This window comes from Vipera ursinii (assembly GCF_947247035.1).
Source record: "Vipera ursinii genome assembly, chromosome: 1".
NCBI classification, from domain to species: Eukaryota; Metazoa; Chordata; class Lepidosauria; order Squamata; family Viperidae; genus Vipera; species Vipera ursinii.
In genome coordinates, this window is record NC_139512.1 from 19,838,852 (window position 1) to 19,859,028 (window position 20,177).

Consider the following 20,177-nt stretch of genomic DNA (forward strand, 5'->3'; position numbering starts at 1 on the left):
TCTAATTGATTTTGTATAGCACAGTAGTGTAGTATATGTTAAATAGTCAGAATCCTATTTTCCTTTTGGTGAATATAAGTTTCTATTTCAGTAATTTGAACCTTTGACAGCTGGGAGTTGAAGCACTTTAAAAACTTGGTGGATCCTAAGAATGATTCATGAAACAACAGCTGGAGTTTAAACATGGCCTTCTCTGTAATTTACTATAAGCCCCTAGCAAACAGATCCTTAGTTCCAGCTGATGGTTTGTTTTTTTTGGCCAGTCTACCATTATTGAAATTCACAGCAATCTGTTAAGTGAGTTTTATGTTTCAGTTCTAAAGTGAATTCTTTGAAATGGAATTGTATCCAGATTTCTCTTTTGCAACCTGTAGAATTTAGCCAAGAACTTCATAGATGAGGAGGCAGAAGTTTCTGAAGATGGGGTGGAAATTTCATCTGATGAGAGTATAAAATTGGAAGATGAATTGAGTTCTTCCCTTACTCAGTTTCTTGATGATGAGACGCAGATCACTCAAGATTTAAATGGTATGTAGCAAAAATCCTCCCCACTCCCAAATCAGTTGATATTCTGTTTGAACTTATCCGTGTTTGAGCATCTGGTCCAATGAATAACTTTCTTAGATAATGAATAGCATATTTCCACTCCTCCTGGTTTTTAACTTTGATATAGCACTGTCCACATGTGTGCATGGACGTAGGAGAGTTAAAATTTCCATTGTATTCTTGATTAATTCGTCTCTCTAATACCCGCAGATGCTACTTTCCTTGGAAAGAAGCTGCTCTTGATCTGCTAAACCAGGGGTAGGCAACCTTTGCTCTTTTATGACTCATGGACTTCAACTCCCAGAATTCCTGAGTCAGCTATGCTGGGAGTTGAAGTCCATGAGTCATAAAAGAGCAAAGGTTGCCTACCCCTGTGCTAGACATTTCTCTTCCAGAACCCCTCAGAGATACTTGTGTAATGAGGCTTGCAATGAATCCCTAAGGCAATTTTTTTCTAAAGGTTATAGCTTTTATATGACGACAACAAAATACAGGTAGTCCTCAACTTAACAGCAGTTCATTTTCTGACCATTCAAAGTTACAACAGCACTGAAAAAAATGTGACTTATGACCATTTTTCTCACTTAGGACTGTTACAGCATCCCCATGGTCAAATGATAAAAACTCAGATACTTGGCAACTGATTCATATTTATGACGTTTGCAACGGTCCCTAGGTCATGTGATCCCATTTTGTGGCCTTCTGACAAACAAAGTCAGTGGGGAAGCCAGATTCATTTAACAACCATCTTACTAATTTTACAACTGCACTGATTCACTTAACTGTGGGAAGAAAGTTCATATAATGGGGCAAAACTCACTTCACAAATGTCTCACTTAACAACAGAAATTTTCGGCTCAATTGTGGTCATAAGTCGAGGACAAGCTATACTATGTGGAGATTTTTTTTCCCACCTGAACAGAAAGAACAAACTCAAGACTGAGTGCAATTTTAGTTACTTTTATATCTGACAGTCTTTTTTTTTCTACATAGAATCTGAGATGCAGGCAGTTTATCTGAAATCTGTTCGCAGTCCAGCTGTTGGCAACAAGTATAAGATGGTGCATAAAGAATACAATCCAATAACTGTTTTCTCACAGGTAAAAAAGTCAGACAAAAAAAGTGATACTGTAATAAATGGAACCACATCACAAATTGGTCTGAACCTGCAAATGCTTTGAAATGCCCAGATATTCTTTTATTGTAAGGAACATTAACTAAGCATTAAATAAAACAATCCAAATGCAACTATCGCAAGTGAGAATATTTTAAGGATTATTTTTTTTTTACAAGACTACCTGAGCTGTTAAGGCTTGTCAGTGGTAAGTAACACCTTTATTATCACAAGGTCACGGGAATTTAAAGATTAGTAGGAAACTATAGCAGGTATAAAATAGAGTGACCCAGTTGATAGCAGCAGAAATCTGTTAGTCTAGAGCAGGGGTCGGCAACCTCGGCTCTTTTATGACTCGTGGACTCCAACTCCCAGAATTCCTGAGCCAGCATAGCTGGCTCAGGAATTCTGGGAGTTGAAGTCCACGAGTCATAAAAGAGCCGAGGTTGCCGACCCCTGGTCTAGAGTAACATGGATACTGCAGTTGTTGTAATTGGTTGCCAATAGACTGCTGGACTCACCTCAAAGTGCTGGTTATTTCTGATAAATTCCATTACAATATTCCTAAGAACATCAGGGGTTGCAATCTTCCGTATGAAGAGAAATGCATCCTCATCAGATAATAGGAAGAGAATAAAAAAATCAGTGCTGTAATATACCTGGAGATAAATTGGTTCTAAAGTGAAACAACTGAAGCTAGCATACTTGCTTATATTTTTGTGCCACTACCCCTTTCATCATAATAAATCTTGCTAAAGAGAACTAAGAATCATATTTAGAAACAAATCCTGTTCGGTCTTAGGCAACACACCCTTAGGCCCTCCCATCCAAGTATTAACTGGGTTTCTCTCTGTTTAAGTTTGTGAAATCAGACAAAAATTAGATAAAAGCACATAAGCACTAGGGGGGGGGAAATAGTTCTTTTTAAGCTGTCAGAAGTCAACAAAGTGGGATAAATGTACAAGTTCCATCACTGAGAGAGGACGAACTACTAAGAAGATAGGCCAGGCATCAAGAAAAGTTTTTATGTTGAAGACTTTAATGTACTTTTAGACGCATAATAAAATCAGGCAGTTTTTTTAACTATCCTGAACGTATGTTGTAAGGTTTTTTTGTTTTTGTTTTTTAAGTGCCAAAACTGAATTTGGATCAGTAATGGCCAGGAAAAGTGTATAACCAGAATATTACTGATAGTGTCTAATTATAACCGTTCTTTTTTTTCCACGAGGCATAGGGATTTGTCAGGATTTGTCTTCTTTCTTCTCAGATTCCAGAGCAAGACGAATGCTACATAGAGGACAGTTTCTGTGTTGAGCACAGTGAAGAGGATAGCCCCAACAGCAGTTCCAGTGGTGAAGATCTGTGCATCAATTTTGACCTTTTAGGGGAAGAAAGCTTTGTGAATGGGAGAAAACAGTACCAAACCCGGCACAGGAAAAAAATGAAAGCGGGCCGTGTGAAACTGAAAACAGAAACTCCATTCGTCCCAAAGAGATTAACTAGGGTTCGCATTCTTAACAGTTCTAGTGAAGATGAGGAAACTCATAAAAACGAACAGCAGATGGAACCACGAGTCAGTGCTAAAGCTGATAAAGATTGTAACATTACTTCCTTAGCAAAGGACCAGACTCTGCACCAAAAATGCTCGGTTCCAAAACCCCAGGAAAGCCACGCTAAGGTACGCTTGGATCCAAAAGTTTGTTTGTCAGAACAATCAGATTTTCATCCTCAAAGCAAAGATCAGTGCAAACCAGAGCTTGTGGGTGAACAGTTCCAGATTATGCTGAAGGTAAAGACTGTTTTTTTTTTAAAAAAATTACTGCTTCTTTTGTGGGTGTCTTGGAATAGTGAAACTAAGGAGTCGGAAAAAAAACTTTAAAAATGATTGGTTTAAGCCAGGGGTCTTCAAACTTGGCCATTTTATGACTCGTGGACTTCAACTCCCAGCATTCCTCAGCCAGCATGCCTGGCTGAGGAATGCTGGGAATTGAAGTCCACGAGTCATAAAAGGGCCAAGTTTGAAGACCCCTGGTTTAAGCCTTTGCCACATGTCTCTTGAGAACCTTCAGGAAAAGATTTAATAGATTTCTCCTCATTCACTAATTCTGTTGTATTATTAGCAGAGTATGCTGTGTCAGACAAGCTAGTCTTATCTCCTCATTTTGCAATAGTCAGACCAGCCTTGACTGTTAAATCCAATTCTAGATACCATGGTAACGGTAAGAAATTGAAACAGGTTCACACAATGACAACAAAGTTGGTCAAGGAACTAGAAATCGAGAGCTACAAAGAGAAAATGAAGGATCAAGGTAAGTTTAGTCTTGAGAAAAGAGGATTAAGGAGGAATATAGTACAGTCATGTACCTGAAACCTTGTCACACAAAGAAAGATCAAAAATTATTTTCTCTGGTTCCAGAACACAGAACGTAGAATAACAGATTTAAATTCAGGAAGGCAAATTCCAAATGAAGTGGGGGAAATTTTCTAAGAGTAAGGGTTCAGCAGAGAACAGTTGTCCATATAAGAGGTAGACTGTTCTTAATTGGCATTGTTTAAGCTGAAGCTATAAGTCCTGTTCCAACCATGTGGATCTATGAGATTACAGAACTAGGTTATACTGACATTTAACAAAAGGAACATATATGGATGTAAAATTTTAAGTAGAGAATGACTAAACTTTTCTTCCATAGCAATATTATAGAACAGCCACCCTAAATTCAAAATGACATTTTTCCATATTTTTTTCCTCCCAACATCCCAAATGTTTTTCCAGTAATGTCTCTTTGATCAGTAATTGTGACCTGATTTTTAAAATTTAAAATTTGGAAAAAGCACTTTTGGGGCAACCGTGATCTGGATGGTTGAGAATCTCCATAGACAACTGTGATCTGTGTTTTCTGTATAATTCTGCAGGCAATAAATAGGTACTTTGATTGACACGGTGCAAATCTAAAAGACTGTTCCCCAGGGTTTGTTTTTTTTTAGATATTTGCTGTTCTAAGCCTGCTGACTGATACGATGTCGTGATCTTTGCAGCCAGAAACGTTTTTGGGGAACCTTCCTGGACTCCCTTCTTCTTCCTCCTCCTCCTCTTGGACACTAAGGAATTCAAAGAACCCAGCACCTCTGTGCATTCTGGTGGATAACCATGAGATCTCCTCTGGGCCAGAAGTTATTTCAACCCTGAAAACTGTTCACGGAGTCAAGGTTGAAATTTGTTCTCTAGGTTCCTGTGATTATATTGTCAGCAACCGTCTAGCAGTGGAAAGGAAGTGCCAGGCAGAATTGGTCAACAACACACATCAGAGTAAAATGGTCCAGAGGATGCAGCAGCTGAAGAACAAGTTTGATAGGATCTGCATAATTGTGGAGAAGGAAAGAATTAAGACAGGTTGGTATCTTGCCTGGCAAGTCTGCCACAGGCACTCAACTGTTTTTCAGGTGCAATTTTTCACATTTACTAGTTATGAGATTAATTGTTAATAGGAAAGAAAAGCCATATTTCGCAAGGGGGTGAAGGTGGGACTTGAAACAGAATTGCAAACTGGGAAGGAGCAAGAGAATTACATCACGGTCCTGTGCCTCTTTAAGCCATAAGTGTGCCACAGCTGCCAAAAAAGCCAACACTGTCCTAGACTGCATTAACATTGATAGAATCAAGATCATGTAAGAATGCCTTGGTAACGCTACACTTGGAATACTGCATCCAGTTTTGGTCACCACAATGTAAAAAAAAATGTTGATACTCTAGAACAGACATGTCAAACTTGCAAAGTCACGTGATGTTGCACGACGTATTGGAACTTTTTCTCCATTGCTGGCAATGGGGTAGGCGCCAGTTTTGTCGTGACGCATCCGGCCCATCGGCCGGCAGTTTGACATTCCTGCTCTAGAAAGAGTACAGAAAAAAGCAACAAAGATTATTAGGGGACTGGAGGCTAAAACATATGAAGAAAGGTTGCAGGAATTTGGTATGTCTAATTTAATGAAAAGAAGGCGTAGGAGTGACATGATAGCAGTCTTCCAATATCTCAGGGGCTTCCACAAAGAAGAGGGAGTCAAGCTATTCTCCAAAGCACCTGAAGGCAGGACAAGAAGCAATGGATGGAAACTAATGAAGGAGAGAAGCAACCTAGTATTAAGCATAAATTTTCTGACAGAAGAATTAATCAATGGAACAACTTGCCTCCAGAAGTTGTGGGTGTTACAACACTGGAAGATTTTAAGAAGAGATTGGACAACATTTGTCTGAAATGGTATAGGGTTTCCTGCCTGAGCAGGGGGTTGGACTAGAAGACCTCCAAGGTCACTTCCAACTCTGACATTCTGTTGTTCTGAGATGAGCAGATTGTGGATCAGAATAAAGTCCTTTTCTGTGACAGACTTATCACTTGGAATATTTTGTCATTAGAGTTGTGCCTTTTCTATAATTTCTGATTTTATTTTCAAAGCTGTGAAAGTATTTTTATCCAGACATTCAAACTTTAACAAGGAGTTGTATATTCTCTCAAGTTGCTGTATTTGTTCTCACTTTGTTTGTAGCTGAAGATTTTGACTTTTTCTATTTATTTGTATTTTATTTTACCGTTATTGTATCCCCTACTTTGTATTCTGATTCTGTTGTGTGTTATATATCTTACGTTATATTTTACTGTTAGTAAAATATACAGAAAATCAATGAGATAAAACCTACATGCATACATTGTGTGTGTGCGCGCACGCGTGCACACGCATACATCTAGGTTTTATCTCACTGATTTTATGGGCTTTGGGTTATAATAAGATTTGGTTTGAGATTTGATTTGATTTGATCTTGGGTTGGGTTACTGTTGCTCCTTTTATATACTTTTGCTTAACTGTGGTTTGCTTAAATCAGGTTTTACGTACTCACATAATAAACTGAACTATAAGCTAATCATAGGAACTGGGCCTGCACAAAAAACTAGGCTAAAATATCATTACCTTGTTTGTGTATCAGTGTGTTGTGCCATTGCATGAGAAATATTGAACTTCTTCTGTCTTTCAATCTTTCAGGAGAGGCGTGGAGGGTGTTCCATAGAACCAAGCACTATGATGGCATGTTATCAGCATTCATCCAGGCAGGAATCAAAGTGCTCTTCAGTGCCTGCCAAGTGGAAACTGCTGACTTGCTGAAGGAACTAGCTTTGGTGGAACAGCGGAAGAATGCAGCCATCCATGTGCCAACAGAAGTGGAGGGACCCCGACAGGATGTTTTCCGTTTCTATTTGACCATTCCCTGTGTCAGCTATACACTGGCTCTAGCCTTGTGCCACCATTTTGGTTCTTTAAAAGAGTTGGCAAACAGGTACAGTTCCCCTTTGGTTGTTCTGATTTTAACCCTTCGTTGGATATAAGCAGATAGGTTGATTTTTTTTTTGTTTTTGTTTTTCACTTTCAAATCTGTCAACTTTATGGAGCTGTCGTGGTAAAAGCCATTTTTTTCTTCAGAAACTTCTAATCTGACAGTTTATGATTCATCCAATGCTAATGCATTAGGAACTGTTGTATTGAGGGGTGGAGTATAAAGTGACTCTCATTCTTCTCAAAGTCTAGTTGAGTATTTTTGCGTTTATAAGCTTTGATAGCTTAGAAAGATTGTAAGTCATTCATTCTGATGTTATTTTGTACGATGTTTATATGCTATCCAGAGTCAGGATGGGCGATCACCTAGATTAAAGTTAAATTAAATGTAAATAGAGATAGCCACAGGAATTTATAGGACCAGAACATTTAAGCCAACCACACAGGCAGGAATTATCATCAAGACCTTGTGAACCTCTCTGATTATCCTGTCTGTTCTAGTAATTTTCATATTCTTCCCCTTTGTGTTTTTTGCTGAAGAGTCCTGGTTACAACTAGTGCCTTAATGAGAAGCATTAATTTCCCTTCTTTCTTTCCAGTACCCCAAGGGAGATGGCAGGCCGCACTCAGGTCAATCAGCAGAAAGCAGAGGAAGTGTACCGCTACATCCACTACAACTTTGACACTCAGATGTTGCCCATGATTGTCACATGACCTTCTATAAATCAAAGTGGGACATCCCTTTTAAACAGAAGCACTTTATTACTACATTCCTTCAGTGTAAGATATGTAAATAAAATTCCAAACAAAATGAGTTTCTGTATTGCAAGCTGCCTTGTTCCTGTGTAGAAGTAGACAGTGTCTTTCCTTAATACAGGCAGGCTCCTTACTCCATCTTTCCACTTTCTCTTGCTTCTGAAGGCAGCTGTTTTTCCCAACTGAAAGATAAAAGGTTTGATACTATGAAAAACATCCATGTTGTCCTCCTGTTCCAGCTATACTGTATATACTCGGGAGAGGAGGAGGTAAAAAGAAAGAGGGATTGCTAGAATTTGTCAAATGCACATAACTGTCTTCTTTATGGAGATGTATATATTAGTTTCTTTTCAAAGTGTTCTACTTTGAAGTTCTACATTCATGTTAGTGAAGCACTCCTCCAAATGTTGAAGAAGCCATATGGTTTGGAAAGCTGTGAAAACAACCAAGAAAAAGCCTTTGAAGCCGCTATCCTGAACATTGGTTGTGGTTGGTTAATGTGGTTATGGGTTTGGGGCAAAAGTGCTTTACTCATGTGTGTTGCAAAGGATCTCTTTCACTTGCCTTATATCTGCAATCTGCATGACATGGACATAAAAAGGTTTAATTTTAAACGTGGAATAAAACAGCTTCATTCAGAATTTCTTTGGAAATTTTTTGAATGTACTGACAGAACAAACTTTAGACTGCATTGACTGATCTTTATAAGAGCGGGAGTGCCCTTGCTTTTCTTCTAAAACTACAGAAATATAGACAGGGTACTAGTTGATACTACCAGTCACCCTAAATCAGCAAAGTTGATCAAGAAGTTGAAGTTTTAAAAATACATTTCTAAAATTCCTATTGAGAACCATGGTGGCAATAAGAAAGTACGCTCAGCAGTGAATCAGTGGTTAGGGGACACACAAGTTGCTATTATTGTACTAGTGTCCCTTCTGCAGAGCTTCGTCTCTTCCTGAGCAGGTATTTTGAATTCTGAGACTAGATCTTGTGCGACTGGAGCATACCTTCAATTGGCAAGATCAGGAAGAGAGAGTAATCCTTCAGGTCCTGATGAATCTCTTAGCAATTTTTGTACCATTGACAGTGCTGCCTGCTTGGTCTTATTATAAGGATCGAGTGTGTAGATCATTGTGTTGCAGTGTTTCTGCAGTGTCTATGAAACTATGTACTACATTTGCCCTTATCACACTCCTAATAGATGGTTATTATCTCTTAGCCCCACTTCTGCAAGTTCATTTATTTATTTTATTTTATTAGATTTATATATTTATTTATTTATTAGGTTGACTTTGCTCATCCAGTGAGAATTGACAGGCAAAGCTGTTAAGACTCCCTCCTTCTCAATAATGCCCACCCTTCTATGGAACAAATCTCCACAGAAGCCACCTAAATATTCAGACAGTTCTTCCAAAGTGTACCGACCCTCTAGGAATTCCAAGAAAATAAACTCAGTTGGGTTTCCTAGAGTCAGGCACCCTGCTGTATTTGGTTTCTGCTTTTTTAGCATCCAGATGGAAGCAGCAACCTCTTTGAGGTAAGGATCTTTTCATTTATTTAAGAAGCAGGATCCAGTCTGGGTCTGTCACCAGGACCAGAGGTTTTGTCTTCTGAGCTTTAGGACTTGTGCCCTGATCCCATCCTCAGGGAACTTTTCTTTGTGCTTTGGTTTGTTCTGTGTATATTTATATGGTGCCTGTTGTGTGTAGGTTTTTAGATGTAGATTGGGAGTTGATGGATGGCTATTAAGTTGTTAGCTGTTGTTTCCTTGTGCTGCCCAGCTCTCACCTCCTAAGTCCTTCTTAAGCTGGGGGTAAATCAGCACTCCTATTGATTCAATCACTTCCCTGGCTGTTTTTGTGCCTGATGGTACAACAATGTTAGTAGCTGCAAAATTGAATGTATGTCCTTGTTTACTGCAATGTGAGGCTACCCCCAGCCTATTAAGTACTTAGGAGGTGAGGGCTTGATAGCACAAGGAAACAACAGCCAACATCTTAATAGCAATCTATCAACTCAATCTACGTGTAAAAAGCTACACACAACAGGTACCCTATAAATACACACAGAACAGCCCAAAGCACACAGCAAAATTCCTTGAGGATGAGTTCTAGCACAAGTCCAAAAGCTCTGAAGACAAAATCTCTGGTCCTGGTGACCAATCCAGATTGGATCCTGCAACATTATCCCAAGACACATATATTCACTTTCATTCATTTATTGAAGATCTCTGGCATTCTGGAAGGGATGTTCATCTGAAAAGCCTGGAACTTTCCCCACATTTTATTGTCTATTGAGTCCATAACAATATCTTTTCTTTTGTCCTGCACATGGAAATAACAGCCAATGACTTGAAAGGTAGTTTTTAACCATTTGCCCTTATAAATGGTGGGAAGGCTTGATTTCCTTCCCATAGATTCTTCCTCATTATAGACAGCTTGAGGAGCAAATTGCAAATTCAGTATTTTGCCTATTTCTTTTTTCCACCGTCTGGAAAAGCTAACTATTAAATGCCTTATTGAAATTCTCATTAAGAACATTAGGAAAACAGAAAAGATAGAACAACGAAATTAGGAAACCACAAGCAATTTTCTCATTAAGTAAAAATTAATTGGACTGGGCATCTGGTCTGCTATGTAGTGTAGAGAAAGCTGTTTCTAACAGGCTTTTCTGTCCCTTAGGTTTTTAAAAACATTGAGATTTTACTGTAAAAACTGCCTAGAAGCAAAGTGTAATTACCGGGTCAGTGAACTGTTACAGCCATTAATAGTAAATATTGCTAGCTTAGCCAGAACTTGCTCCAAAAATGATGACTTTTCTTTAAAGCTCTTATAAGTATACATCTGTGGGTTTGCGAATGTAAGCAAATATGTAGGGTTACTTAATACATGCTTTAAAAGATTTTCAGCATTCAAGGTTTCATTCTGTGAAATCAGAGAATAGACATATTCTCAGTAAGAATCCAAATGAGCGGAAGATCCATTAGAGATGCCTGTGCAGTGGCCTTGCCTGATTATCTGGGAACAGTTTGATCCTGTTGGACCTGATGAGATAAGACAGGATCCTCGATGCTGTCAGCGGAACTACATGTAGTCCTCAACCTACAACCACAATTAAGCCCAAAGTTTCGGTGTTGTGAGACATTTTTTTAAGCGAATCTGGCTTCATTAACTTCGCTTGTCAAAAACGTTGCAAAAGGTGATCACAGGACCCCAGACACTGCAACCGTCATAAATATGAGTCAAATGCCAAGCTTCTGACCATTGTGACCCTGGAAATGTCACAATGATCGTAAGTGTGAAAAAGGTCATAGATCACATTTTTCAGTGCCATTGTACCTTTGAAATGGTCACTAAACGAACCGTTATTTAGGACTGTCTGTACCCGTCAATTAGATCCTTGTCCTCCTGGCTGGCAAGCGCCTCCAGAATGGGGACCTCCAGGTGTATTCAGGCAGTGATAAATACATCACTGCAAGAGGACCCTGTCTCACCCAGTATTTCTGTCGAGGCAGAGCTTAGTAGGCAACCTTGGCTCTTTCATTTCTGACTCGTGGACTTCAACTCCCAGAATTCCTGAGCCAGCTGGAATTGAAGTCCACGAGTCATAAAAGAGCCAAGGTTGCCTACTCCTGGCCTAGTGCAACATAAGGCTAAAAAAAATAAAATAAGATTGAAACATTTGAGACAAGTAGATGACAGCAAAGCTTGGGGCTCCTTTGCTGTCCTGGACATTCTGGCTTTTGCAGCAGTGGACTATTATTTTAGTTCAGTTAGTGCCCTACCTTATCACTGGAAGTTTTTCTTTACCATGTAAGAAACTTATTTAATTCCTATGGTATATGACAGGGGTAGGCAACCTCGGCTCTTTTATGACTCATGGACTTCAACTCCCAGAAATCCTGAGCCAGCATAGCTGGCTCAGGAATTCTGGGAGTTGAAGTCCATGAGTCATAAAAGAGCCGAGGTTGCCTACCCCTGGTATATGAGAACCAATCAGATGTTAAATGTACACCGATTTCAAGCAGTAATGCTTTCATCAGTATAGTACTCACAGTAAAATTATTTTCAGTAGGCCTACCATGAGAAAAGGCTTAATGAGAAGACTGATTCTTATTGTCCCTCCTCCCTGTCCCACTGCCTACGGTGACAATGGCTCACTGCTGTTTGTACTGTACAGTAGCTATTTAAAGTGTTTTTGTAATACGCATTGTAATATGTATGCAGATGCTGGTGAGAGTGTTATCGGTGTGTTATAAAATATGTAATGATTATTATTGACTCATTAGAAGAGGCAGCAGAATTTCAGAAAACCGTATGCCCTTAAATAGAAAGTCCGGAATAATTATTTCACTAGTTTTCTCTTCTCTAAATTGTTAAGAATGTAGTACTACCAGCTTATACATTGATAGAGTAGCTGTGTTTACATAAGGTATTATTCCAGGTTTATTGAACTCATTGGTCTTGGTTCACACAACATACCAGACACAAACTAACCATACACTGGGCTAATACATGTTTGTGGTTATATTTTATGTATCCAGTTTCACTGTAATTGCCAAATTAAAAAGGTATCAAAAACATTTAAAAGGTACTAAGAAAGTAAGTTTAATACAAAGCTACATAATCACTGCTGTTGGAACAGAAAACATAGAGATTCTTTGCTATTACAAACAACGCTCTTGACATTTATCGTACAAGTAACTTTTAAAAACATTATTTTACTTCCATTAAAAAAGGGTAATTGCCACAGCTATCTCTTTACATAAATTCCACATCACATCTTCTAAAAAAGAAAGCTAAGTGCGAATGGTAGATTTTTCCCTATTCTGAACACTTGAGAATACAGAACTGGGGAACAACTTAATTCAACTCAAAACAGCCTGAAATAAAAAGTCAATTTGGTTGCAGTTCATTAAAAATATTTTTAGCTATGGAGTTGGAGCCTTGATCAGGTAGCCACTGGCTATGTGGAAAAATACATATCATCCTCTTCATCAGACTGTGTTGCTTGTTCCACTTCAAAGAGATTCCTCACTCCATCTGAAGTTGTATCTATAGCAAGGTAAGAATAAAACCCCAGGTATTCAAAGTAGTCCCATATAATACCATCCTCAGATACAATCTTATAGCCAATATCAAAGGCTCAAGTTACCCTGGAGAGAAATTCTATACTGCATGAAAACCCACCCCAAACCAATTAAGTTAAAAAGAGAATATGGCAAATCGTATGCGTTGATATTCACAATCCCAGGAGTCAGGATTGATTATTTTACCTTTTAACAAATATACAGAAATTACTATAACGCAATCAAGCATTCATAATTATGGATTTCAATTTCTGAATATCTGCATTTAAAATTGAGGTTTCCCACTCTGGGAAATATACTCGGGAAAGTACAAGTAGTAAATTTGGATGCCTAAATCTGGAACTAATTCTTAACTAAGAAAAGACCTGAAAACTTGGCTCTTCGATCTGTTTGGTCCAGACTGTGGGTTTGTTAATTTAACTGGGTTTTAGATTTACTCTTGGGGCTTGAATTTAATTTAATTGTTTTATTTGTTTTTAATTTTTTGTATTCATGGTTTTAACTGCCCTGTAAACCGCCCTGAGTCCTACGGGAATAGGGTGGTATACAAATCCAATAAAATAAATAAATAAATAAATAAACTATGCAGTCACTGAACCTCATGAGCTGCTTTGGCTGCTGGCTTCATGTTAAGGTTTGGCAAACGAATGGTGCAAAAGAAAATACTTCCCAATTACAAATCCCAAAGCATGCCGTGTTCACTACTGCATGCTGCAATGTCGCTCATACATGCAGCAGACACCTTCCTTTGGAGACCACTACTTCCAGCTCTTCGTCTGATATACAGGTAGTGCTCAGCTTACAAAAGTTCATTAAATGATCGTTCGATGTCACGATGGCACTGAAAAGTGACTTGTGACTGTTTTCATACTTAACCAGTGAGCCATCCCCATGGTCAAAATTTGGATGCTTGGCAACTAAACTCATATTTATGACCGTTGCAGTGTCCCGGGTTCACGTGATCACCTTTTGCGAGCTTCTGACAAGCAAAGTCAACGGGGAAGCCAGATTCACTTAACTGTGTTACTAATTTAACAACTGCACTGATTTGTATTAACAACTGTGGCAAGAAAGATGGTAAAATGGGGCAAAATTCACTTAACAAATGTCCTGCTTAGCAACAGAAATGCTGAGCTCATTTGAGATCGTTCAGTCAAGGACTACCTGTACTACCCCCATATTCATATATCATGCACGGAAATTTCTCTGGAACCTCTCGCAGGAGGAAGCTGCTATGTATCAGGCCAAGAACCTCCTTTCCTTCGTTCGGCAAAGATAATGAGAAAGCTCTTGTGATTAGCCAGCCCAGAGGTCCCTAGCCTTTTTCCGAGAAACACTTTGAATTTTGAGAACAAATTGCAAATAGCATGCTTGCCTATTCATAAAATATCTGTATTAATGATAATACCCTTTCTTTTGTAATCTGAAGGTTTCCAATTTTGTTACATGATTTTATTTATTTATTTTTTAAGAACTCAGGGCACGGTGGCAGCCGTCGATGGAGAACTTGGCTTATGACCAGAATCGGGACTTGTATGTCCATTGCTAAGCAAGGAGTGATCCCTTGTTAAGTGAGCCACAACCAATTTCAACTTTTTTTGCCATGGTTGTTAAAACGAATCACAGCAGTCATTAAGTGAATGATGTGGTTGTTAAATGAATCTGGCTTCTCCCCATTGATTTTTCTCTTTTCTTGTTGGGAAGGTCACAGTGATCACATGAAAAGTGTGATAAATAAATACTGGTTGCCAAGCACTCAGATTTTGGTTACATGACGCTGGAGATGCTATGACAATCGTAAGTGCAAGGACCAGTTGTAAGTCACTTTTTTCCATGCCATTATAATGTTGAACAGTCACTAAATGTATAACTGTAAACCGAGGTGCATTGAAGGTGTCTGCCATATTGGATACTCCAAATCTAATCCTAAATCCTGACAACGTGGTATCAAGCAAGTGAAAGAGACCTACCTTCAAAAGTAAAGACATTTGTTCTTCCAGAAATGGGAGTAGTGAACCTTGTCACAGCCTGATGGAAACAAAAGATATATTACTTCCTACAAACAAAAAGCTTGCAGAAAAGCTTTGTGGCAAAACAAGCCAGCCAGCCAGCCAAGGACACTAGGCTGCAGTTTAGATTTGATAAATCTTAAAGCCGTGGAATACGCATTTTATGCTCCAGCTCTGTAATCCTGCCATGCAACGTTTCCAGGTACTATATGCAGGAAGAGGAAGGAGATGCTAAAGTTTCTAGATTAGGTTAGTCAGTCGGTAGGTAATCAGCCAAGAACCATTTTTTTCAAGACTGTGATTAAATAGCAAAACAGCTTGTTACTGGGAAATGGCTTTATGAATTGTCCTTTTGAACAGGGGCATCTGTGGTTCAACATACCTGAGCCACAAAGGTCCTCTGAGGAGGTTAATTAAGAAACTTAGTTGGCTAATAATATTAATAATAATAATAAAAAAACAATAGCAGCAGCAGCAAGGGTAGTACCAATAGTAATAGGTGCCTTGGGTGCAATCCCAAAACAATTGCAGCACCACTTGAACACTATTGCCATTGACAAATTTGCCATTAGTCAATTGCAAAAGGTAGCCTTACTAGGAACTGCTTCCATCCTGCAACGATATCTGTAATACCATCAAACATCCACATCTGCCTATCCCAGGTCCTTGGTAAGGACTCAATAGGTAGACAAAAATGCCAAATCCAGTCTGAACATCTGGCTGACTGTGCAATGATTGAATAATACTAATAATACTAATACTAATAATACTAATACTAATACTAATAACACTAATAATACTAATAATACTAATACTAATACTAATAATAATAATAATAAAGTTGGAGGTCATCTAGTCCAACCCGCTGCTGAGGCAGGAAACCCTATACCATTTCAGACAAATGGCTGTCCAGTCTCTTCTTAAAAACCTCCAGTATTGGAGCATTCACAGCTTCTGGAGGCAGGTTGTTCCATTGGTTAATTGTTCTGTCAGGAAGTTTCTCCTTAGTTCTAGGTTGCTTCTCTGCTTGATTAGTTTCCATCCGTTGCTTCTTGACCAGCCTTCAGGTGCTTTGGAGAATAGTTTGACTCCCTCTTCTTTGTGGCAGCCCCTGAGATATTGGAACACTGCTATCATGTCCCCACTCATCCTTCTCTTCATTAAACTTGTTGTTGTTAGTTGCGAAGTCGTGTCCGACCCATCGCGACCCTATGGACAACGTTCCTCCAGGCCTTCCTGTCCTCTACCATCTTCTGGAGTCCATTTAAGCTCACGCCTATTGCTTCAGTGACTCCATCCAGCCACCTCATTCTCTGTCGTCCCCTTCTTCTATTGCCCTCAATCTTTCCCAGCATTAGGCTCTTCTCCAGTTGAGTCCTTCCTTCTCATTAGGTGGCCAAAGTATTTGAGTTTTAGCTTCAGGATCTGGCCTTGTAAAGAGCAGTCAGGGTTGATCTCCTCTAGGACTGACCGGTTTGATTGCCTTGCAGTCCAAGGGATTCGCAGGAGTCTTCTCCAGCACCAGAGTTCAAAGGCCTCAATTCTTTGGTGCTCAGCCTTTTTTATGGTCCATTAAACTAGACATGCCCAATTCCAGCAGCCGTTCCTTATGTTTTAGTCTCCAGTCCCCTAATTATCTTTGTTGCTCTCCTCTGTACTCTTTCCAGAGTCTCAACATCTTTTTTACATTGTGGAGACCAAAACTGGATGCAGTATTTCAAGTGTGGCCTTACCACGGCATTGTAAAGTGATATTAATACTTCACGTGATTTTGATTCTATCACTGTTAATGCAGCCTAGCACTGTATTGGCTTTTTTGGCAGCTGCAGCACATTGCTGGCTCATATTTAAGTGATTGTCCACTAGGACTCTGAGATCCCTCTCACAGCTGCTACTATTGAGCAAGATACTATCTATACTATACCTGTACATTTGATTTTTCTTGCCTAAATGTAGAACTTTACATTTTTCACCATTGAATTTCATTTTGTTAATAGTGCCCAGTGTTCCAGTTTGTTCAGATCCTCCTGTATCATAAGCTTATCTTCTGGAGTGTTGGCTATTCCTCCCAGCTTAGTGTCATCTGCAAATTTGATGAGTTCTATCCCCTCGTCCAAATCGTTGATGAAGATGTGGAAGAGCCCTGGGCCCAGAACAGAGCCCTGGGGCACCCCACTACACACTTCCCTCCATGTAGATGCAGTTCCATTGAGGACCACACGCTGAGTACAGCCGGTCAGCCAGCTACGAATCCATCTGGTGGTGATGCTGTCTAACCCACATTTTTCTATCTTATCAAGTAATAGATTGTGATCTACTTTATCAAATGCCTTACTGAAGTCCAAGTAAATTATATCCACAGCATTCCTCTGGTCCACTAATTTTCTCACTTGGTCAAAGAATGAAATAAGATTTGTCTGGCATGATCTGTTTTTGACAAACCCACGTTGGCTTTTAGTAATAACTTTGCCTCTAGGTGTTCGCTGATTTGTTGTTTGATTATCTTTTCCAGAATCTTCCCAGGTATTTAACTCAGGCTGATAGGTCTGTAGTTTCCTGGATTTATTTTTTTCCCCTTTTTTGAAGATGGGAACTACAACAGCTCTTTTCCAGTCCTCTGGTAGTTCCCCAGTGCTCCAGGATCTTTGGAAAATATAGTTCAGTGGTTCTGAGATCACATCTGCCAGTTCCTTGAGAACCTTGGTCCTGACTGCCTCATCTCTCTAATTTTTTTCAGGTTCCATTTCCCATTTTTAGCTGCTAATAAAGTTGTTTGCTTCTGAAGTGGATTTGACAACTATTTTTTATTTATTCAGGGGGGGAAAATGTAGTTACCGAGAAAATAACCTGGTCCTATGCATAGCTTTAGATCCCCTTAGGGAGATAAGAAAAATACATGAATTATTTTTTAAAAAAGATGTAGGAATCTAATTTGTCTTCGTAGATGATAAATGAAGAAAAGGCATTACCAATTTCTTCTTTACATTCAGCCATGTGCGTTCCTTGCCTCTGATATTGTTTTGCATGTGGAAGACATGTTTTTCCCAGGTTTTCCTAAAATTTAAAAAAAATAAAAAAACAATTTCAATGGAGAATTTGTGTATGTGAATTTGTCTCGCTTACTCTCAAGAAGCAAGATCTATTTTGCTTATTGGCAGGCTGTAGCAGTACCAGCTACTTATTTTTACCAGCCACCCAAGATGTTGTTCAATATCCTTCTTTTCAGTATTATTTTATTTTTATTTTAATTCAATTTATATCCCGCCCTTCTCCGAAGACTCAGGGCGGTTTACAAGCTTAGCAGTAGCCTTCATCCTTTGTATATGCCTGCTTATTAGGGCTTTCATACACACCCCAAGCGGCATTATTACAAAGTCAGCTTATTGCCCCCAACAATCTGGGTCCTCATTTTACCTACCTCGGAAGGATGGAAGGCTGAGTCAACCTTGAGCCTGGTGGGATGCGAACCTGCACTAATTGCAGGCAGCTGGTGTTACTTAAGGAGGCATTAGCCCACTGCTCCACCAAGGCTCTTTCTCTTCCTACATTTGTCTCCCAACCCAAAACAGCACATTCCAGAATGTTTAAATGTCCACATAATCCAACACCCCTGTTGTTTGACTCATTCCTATCTTTATTGTTGGAATGGTGTATTTATGTGTGAATTTTACACACTTGTCAGCTGTGACCTCAGTGAACCAAGAATAAGTTCTGCTCATAAGAAGGCAGTTACTTTTGCCGTTTAAAATCATGAATAGAATCTATCCAGAGTACCTACCTATCTAGAGATTCCAGCATGCCAGGGGTGACATGGTCACATTGGGGTGTCTTCACCCAAGGGAAAATAGCTGAAGTAGGTGTAATAGGATGTCTGTCTTTCAACTGGAAAACATCTTCCTCTGGGGCCAGGTTGAACTGCGGCAACTACAGATCATATCTTGGTTATCCCCAGAAAGAGAAGGTGTTTGCTGTAAGTTTACCATGCTATTATCCCCAACCAAGAGCATCTTTCTCATGTTGCCTACATTCCATTTCATTTTTCCCCTGATTAGAAGATGATGCAATTATTATAAATCAACCATAATTAAGGTGGTGATAGAGTTTTTAGTTATTTATGTGAAAGTAATATAGTTTCAATACATGAGGTGAGTCTTACCAACAGGAAGAATTATATAAGTAGGGTAATAACTGTAAAGCCATGAGTTTCATGGTTGTGAAAATTTTTAAGGGGAAAAGCCCCAAAAGCAGATAAAGGTCAGTAAAACATAAGCAAATGGAAAAGACAGATGCCTAGTCTAATAAGTCTACAATATTAAACTAAAACACTATTTTTAAAGCTTAAACTATTAGGTTTTTTAAAAAAAATCTCTGAGATAAGGACCAAATATTTGCTGCTATAGATGGATTGAATTCTGGAGAATAACATTTAGAAAAACAGAGTAAAGTAATAGAGGGGTACAATTTTTCTATATTTTCTTTCTTTTGTACCTTCTTCTACTAGCTACCTGCAACTATCAGTGTATTTGTAACTCTCTGCAACAGCTAGAATCCCAATGGATGCCAGATATTTTAGAAAATGTCTGTTGTAAGGATATATACATTTTGGACTGATCTTAAGATCTAGACATAAGCCATGATTCCTATAAATGTATTTCTGAAGACCAGCACAAAATCAAGAATGAATTTATTTCTCACCATCCAAGCCCAGGAAAACAACTTTCCAGCTTGTTTATGATCATTTCTACCATGCTTAGTAAGCCCTTTTTGATGGATCCCTGGTAGAGATATTCTAATACGAACAGCATATATGATATTTACTTTTGTGTTCTTATTTTGAAAAGGTGATGAAGCAAAGATGTCATCATGGTTATCCTTGGGCATCTGTTCGAGGAAGTTCCGCATCTGTTGTTTCCTTTTCAGGGTTCCCACTTTTGCCAACGGCTGCTGTATTCCCCTATCTACCAGCAAGAATGATACAAACTAACATGGAAATTGTATTTTTGCAAGAGGATGGAAATTGTAGGCGAAGGTGAGAAGCCACTTAAAAAGCCTGTTAACTTTCATTAACCTGCACTTTTAGATTGGAATTTTGTCCACCCCTTACACTAATTGTGTTTAAACAACACCATACACATACGGGTTCATCAAACCATTTTAAAGACAGAATCAGTTCGTACATAGCCATATTTTCCAACAAGCAAACAATGATATACATAAGCATCCTATTTTTGCCTGAGCATCTCTTCCCAAAATTCTGAAAATTTCTCCCAATATTCTCAAATACAGATTCAAAAAACAAAAACAAAAAAAAAACAGCCTTTATTCATCTTAAAACAGAAAA

The 20,177-nt window shown here is 38.9% G+C and overlaps 2 protein-coding genes and 1 long non-coding RNA gene across 3 annotated transcripts in view; 1 reads left to right on the forward strand and 2 right to left on the reverse strand.

The window, feature by feature from the left end:
- Positions 1-7,717, forward strand: part of FANCM (FA complementation group M) — a gene marked incomplete at its 5' end in the record, with an annotated part of 49,923 nt that extends 42,206 nt beyond the window's left edge. The window contains 6 exons of the mRNA XM_083348675.1: positions 375-528; positions 1,540-1,646; positions 2,928-3,449; positions 4,697-5,051; positions 6,695-6,986; positions 7,582-7,717. Of these exons, the coding sequence (XP_083204801.1) occupies positions 375-528; positions 1,540-1,646; positions 2,928-3,449; positions 4,697-5,051; positions 6,695-6,986; positions 7,582-7,696 (1,545 nt within the window). The 3' untranslated portion in view covers positions 7,697-7,717. The remainder of the gene's footprint in view (positions 1-374; positions 529-1,539; positions 1,647-2,927; positions 3,450-4,696; positions 5,052-6,694; positions 6,987-7,581) is intronic.
- Positions 5,896-20,177, reverse strand: part of LOC310631912 — a 247,754-nt gene continuing 233,472 nt past the window's right edge. Inside the window, exon 3 of the long non-coding RNA XR_014490742.1 lies at positions 5,896-5,958. This is a non-coding gene — a long non-coding RNA (uncharacterized lncRNA). The remainder of the gene's footprint in view (positions 5,959-20,177) is intronic.
- Positions 12,245-20,177, reverse strand: part of MIS18BP1 (MIS18 binding protein 1) — a 36,949-nt gene continuing 29,016 nt past the window's right edge. Inside the window, exons 13-17 of the mRNA XM_083349625.1 lie at positions 19,655-19,794; positions 18,615-18,760; positions 17,806-17,890; positions 14,798-14,855; positions 12,245-12,792 (exon numbers count right to left, since the gene is read on the reverse strand). Coding sequence (XP_083205751.1) covers positions 12,704-12,792; positions 14,798-14,855; positions 17,806-17,890; positions 18,615-18,760; positions 19,655-19,794 — 518 coding nt within the window. The 3' untranslated portion in view covers positions 12,245-12,703. The remainder of the gene's footprint in view (positions 12,793-14,797; positions 14,856-17,805; positions 17,891-18,614; positions 18,761-19,654; positions 19,795-20,177) is intronic.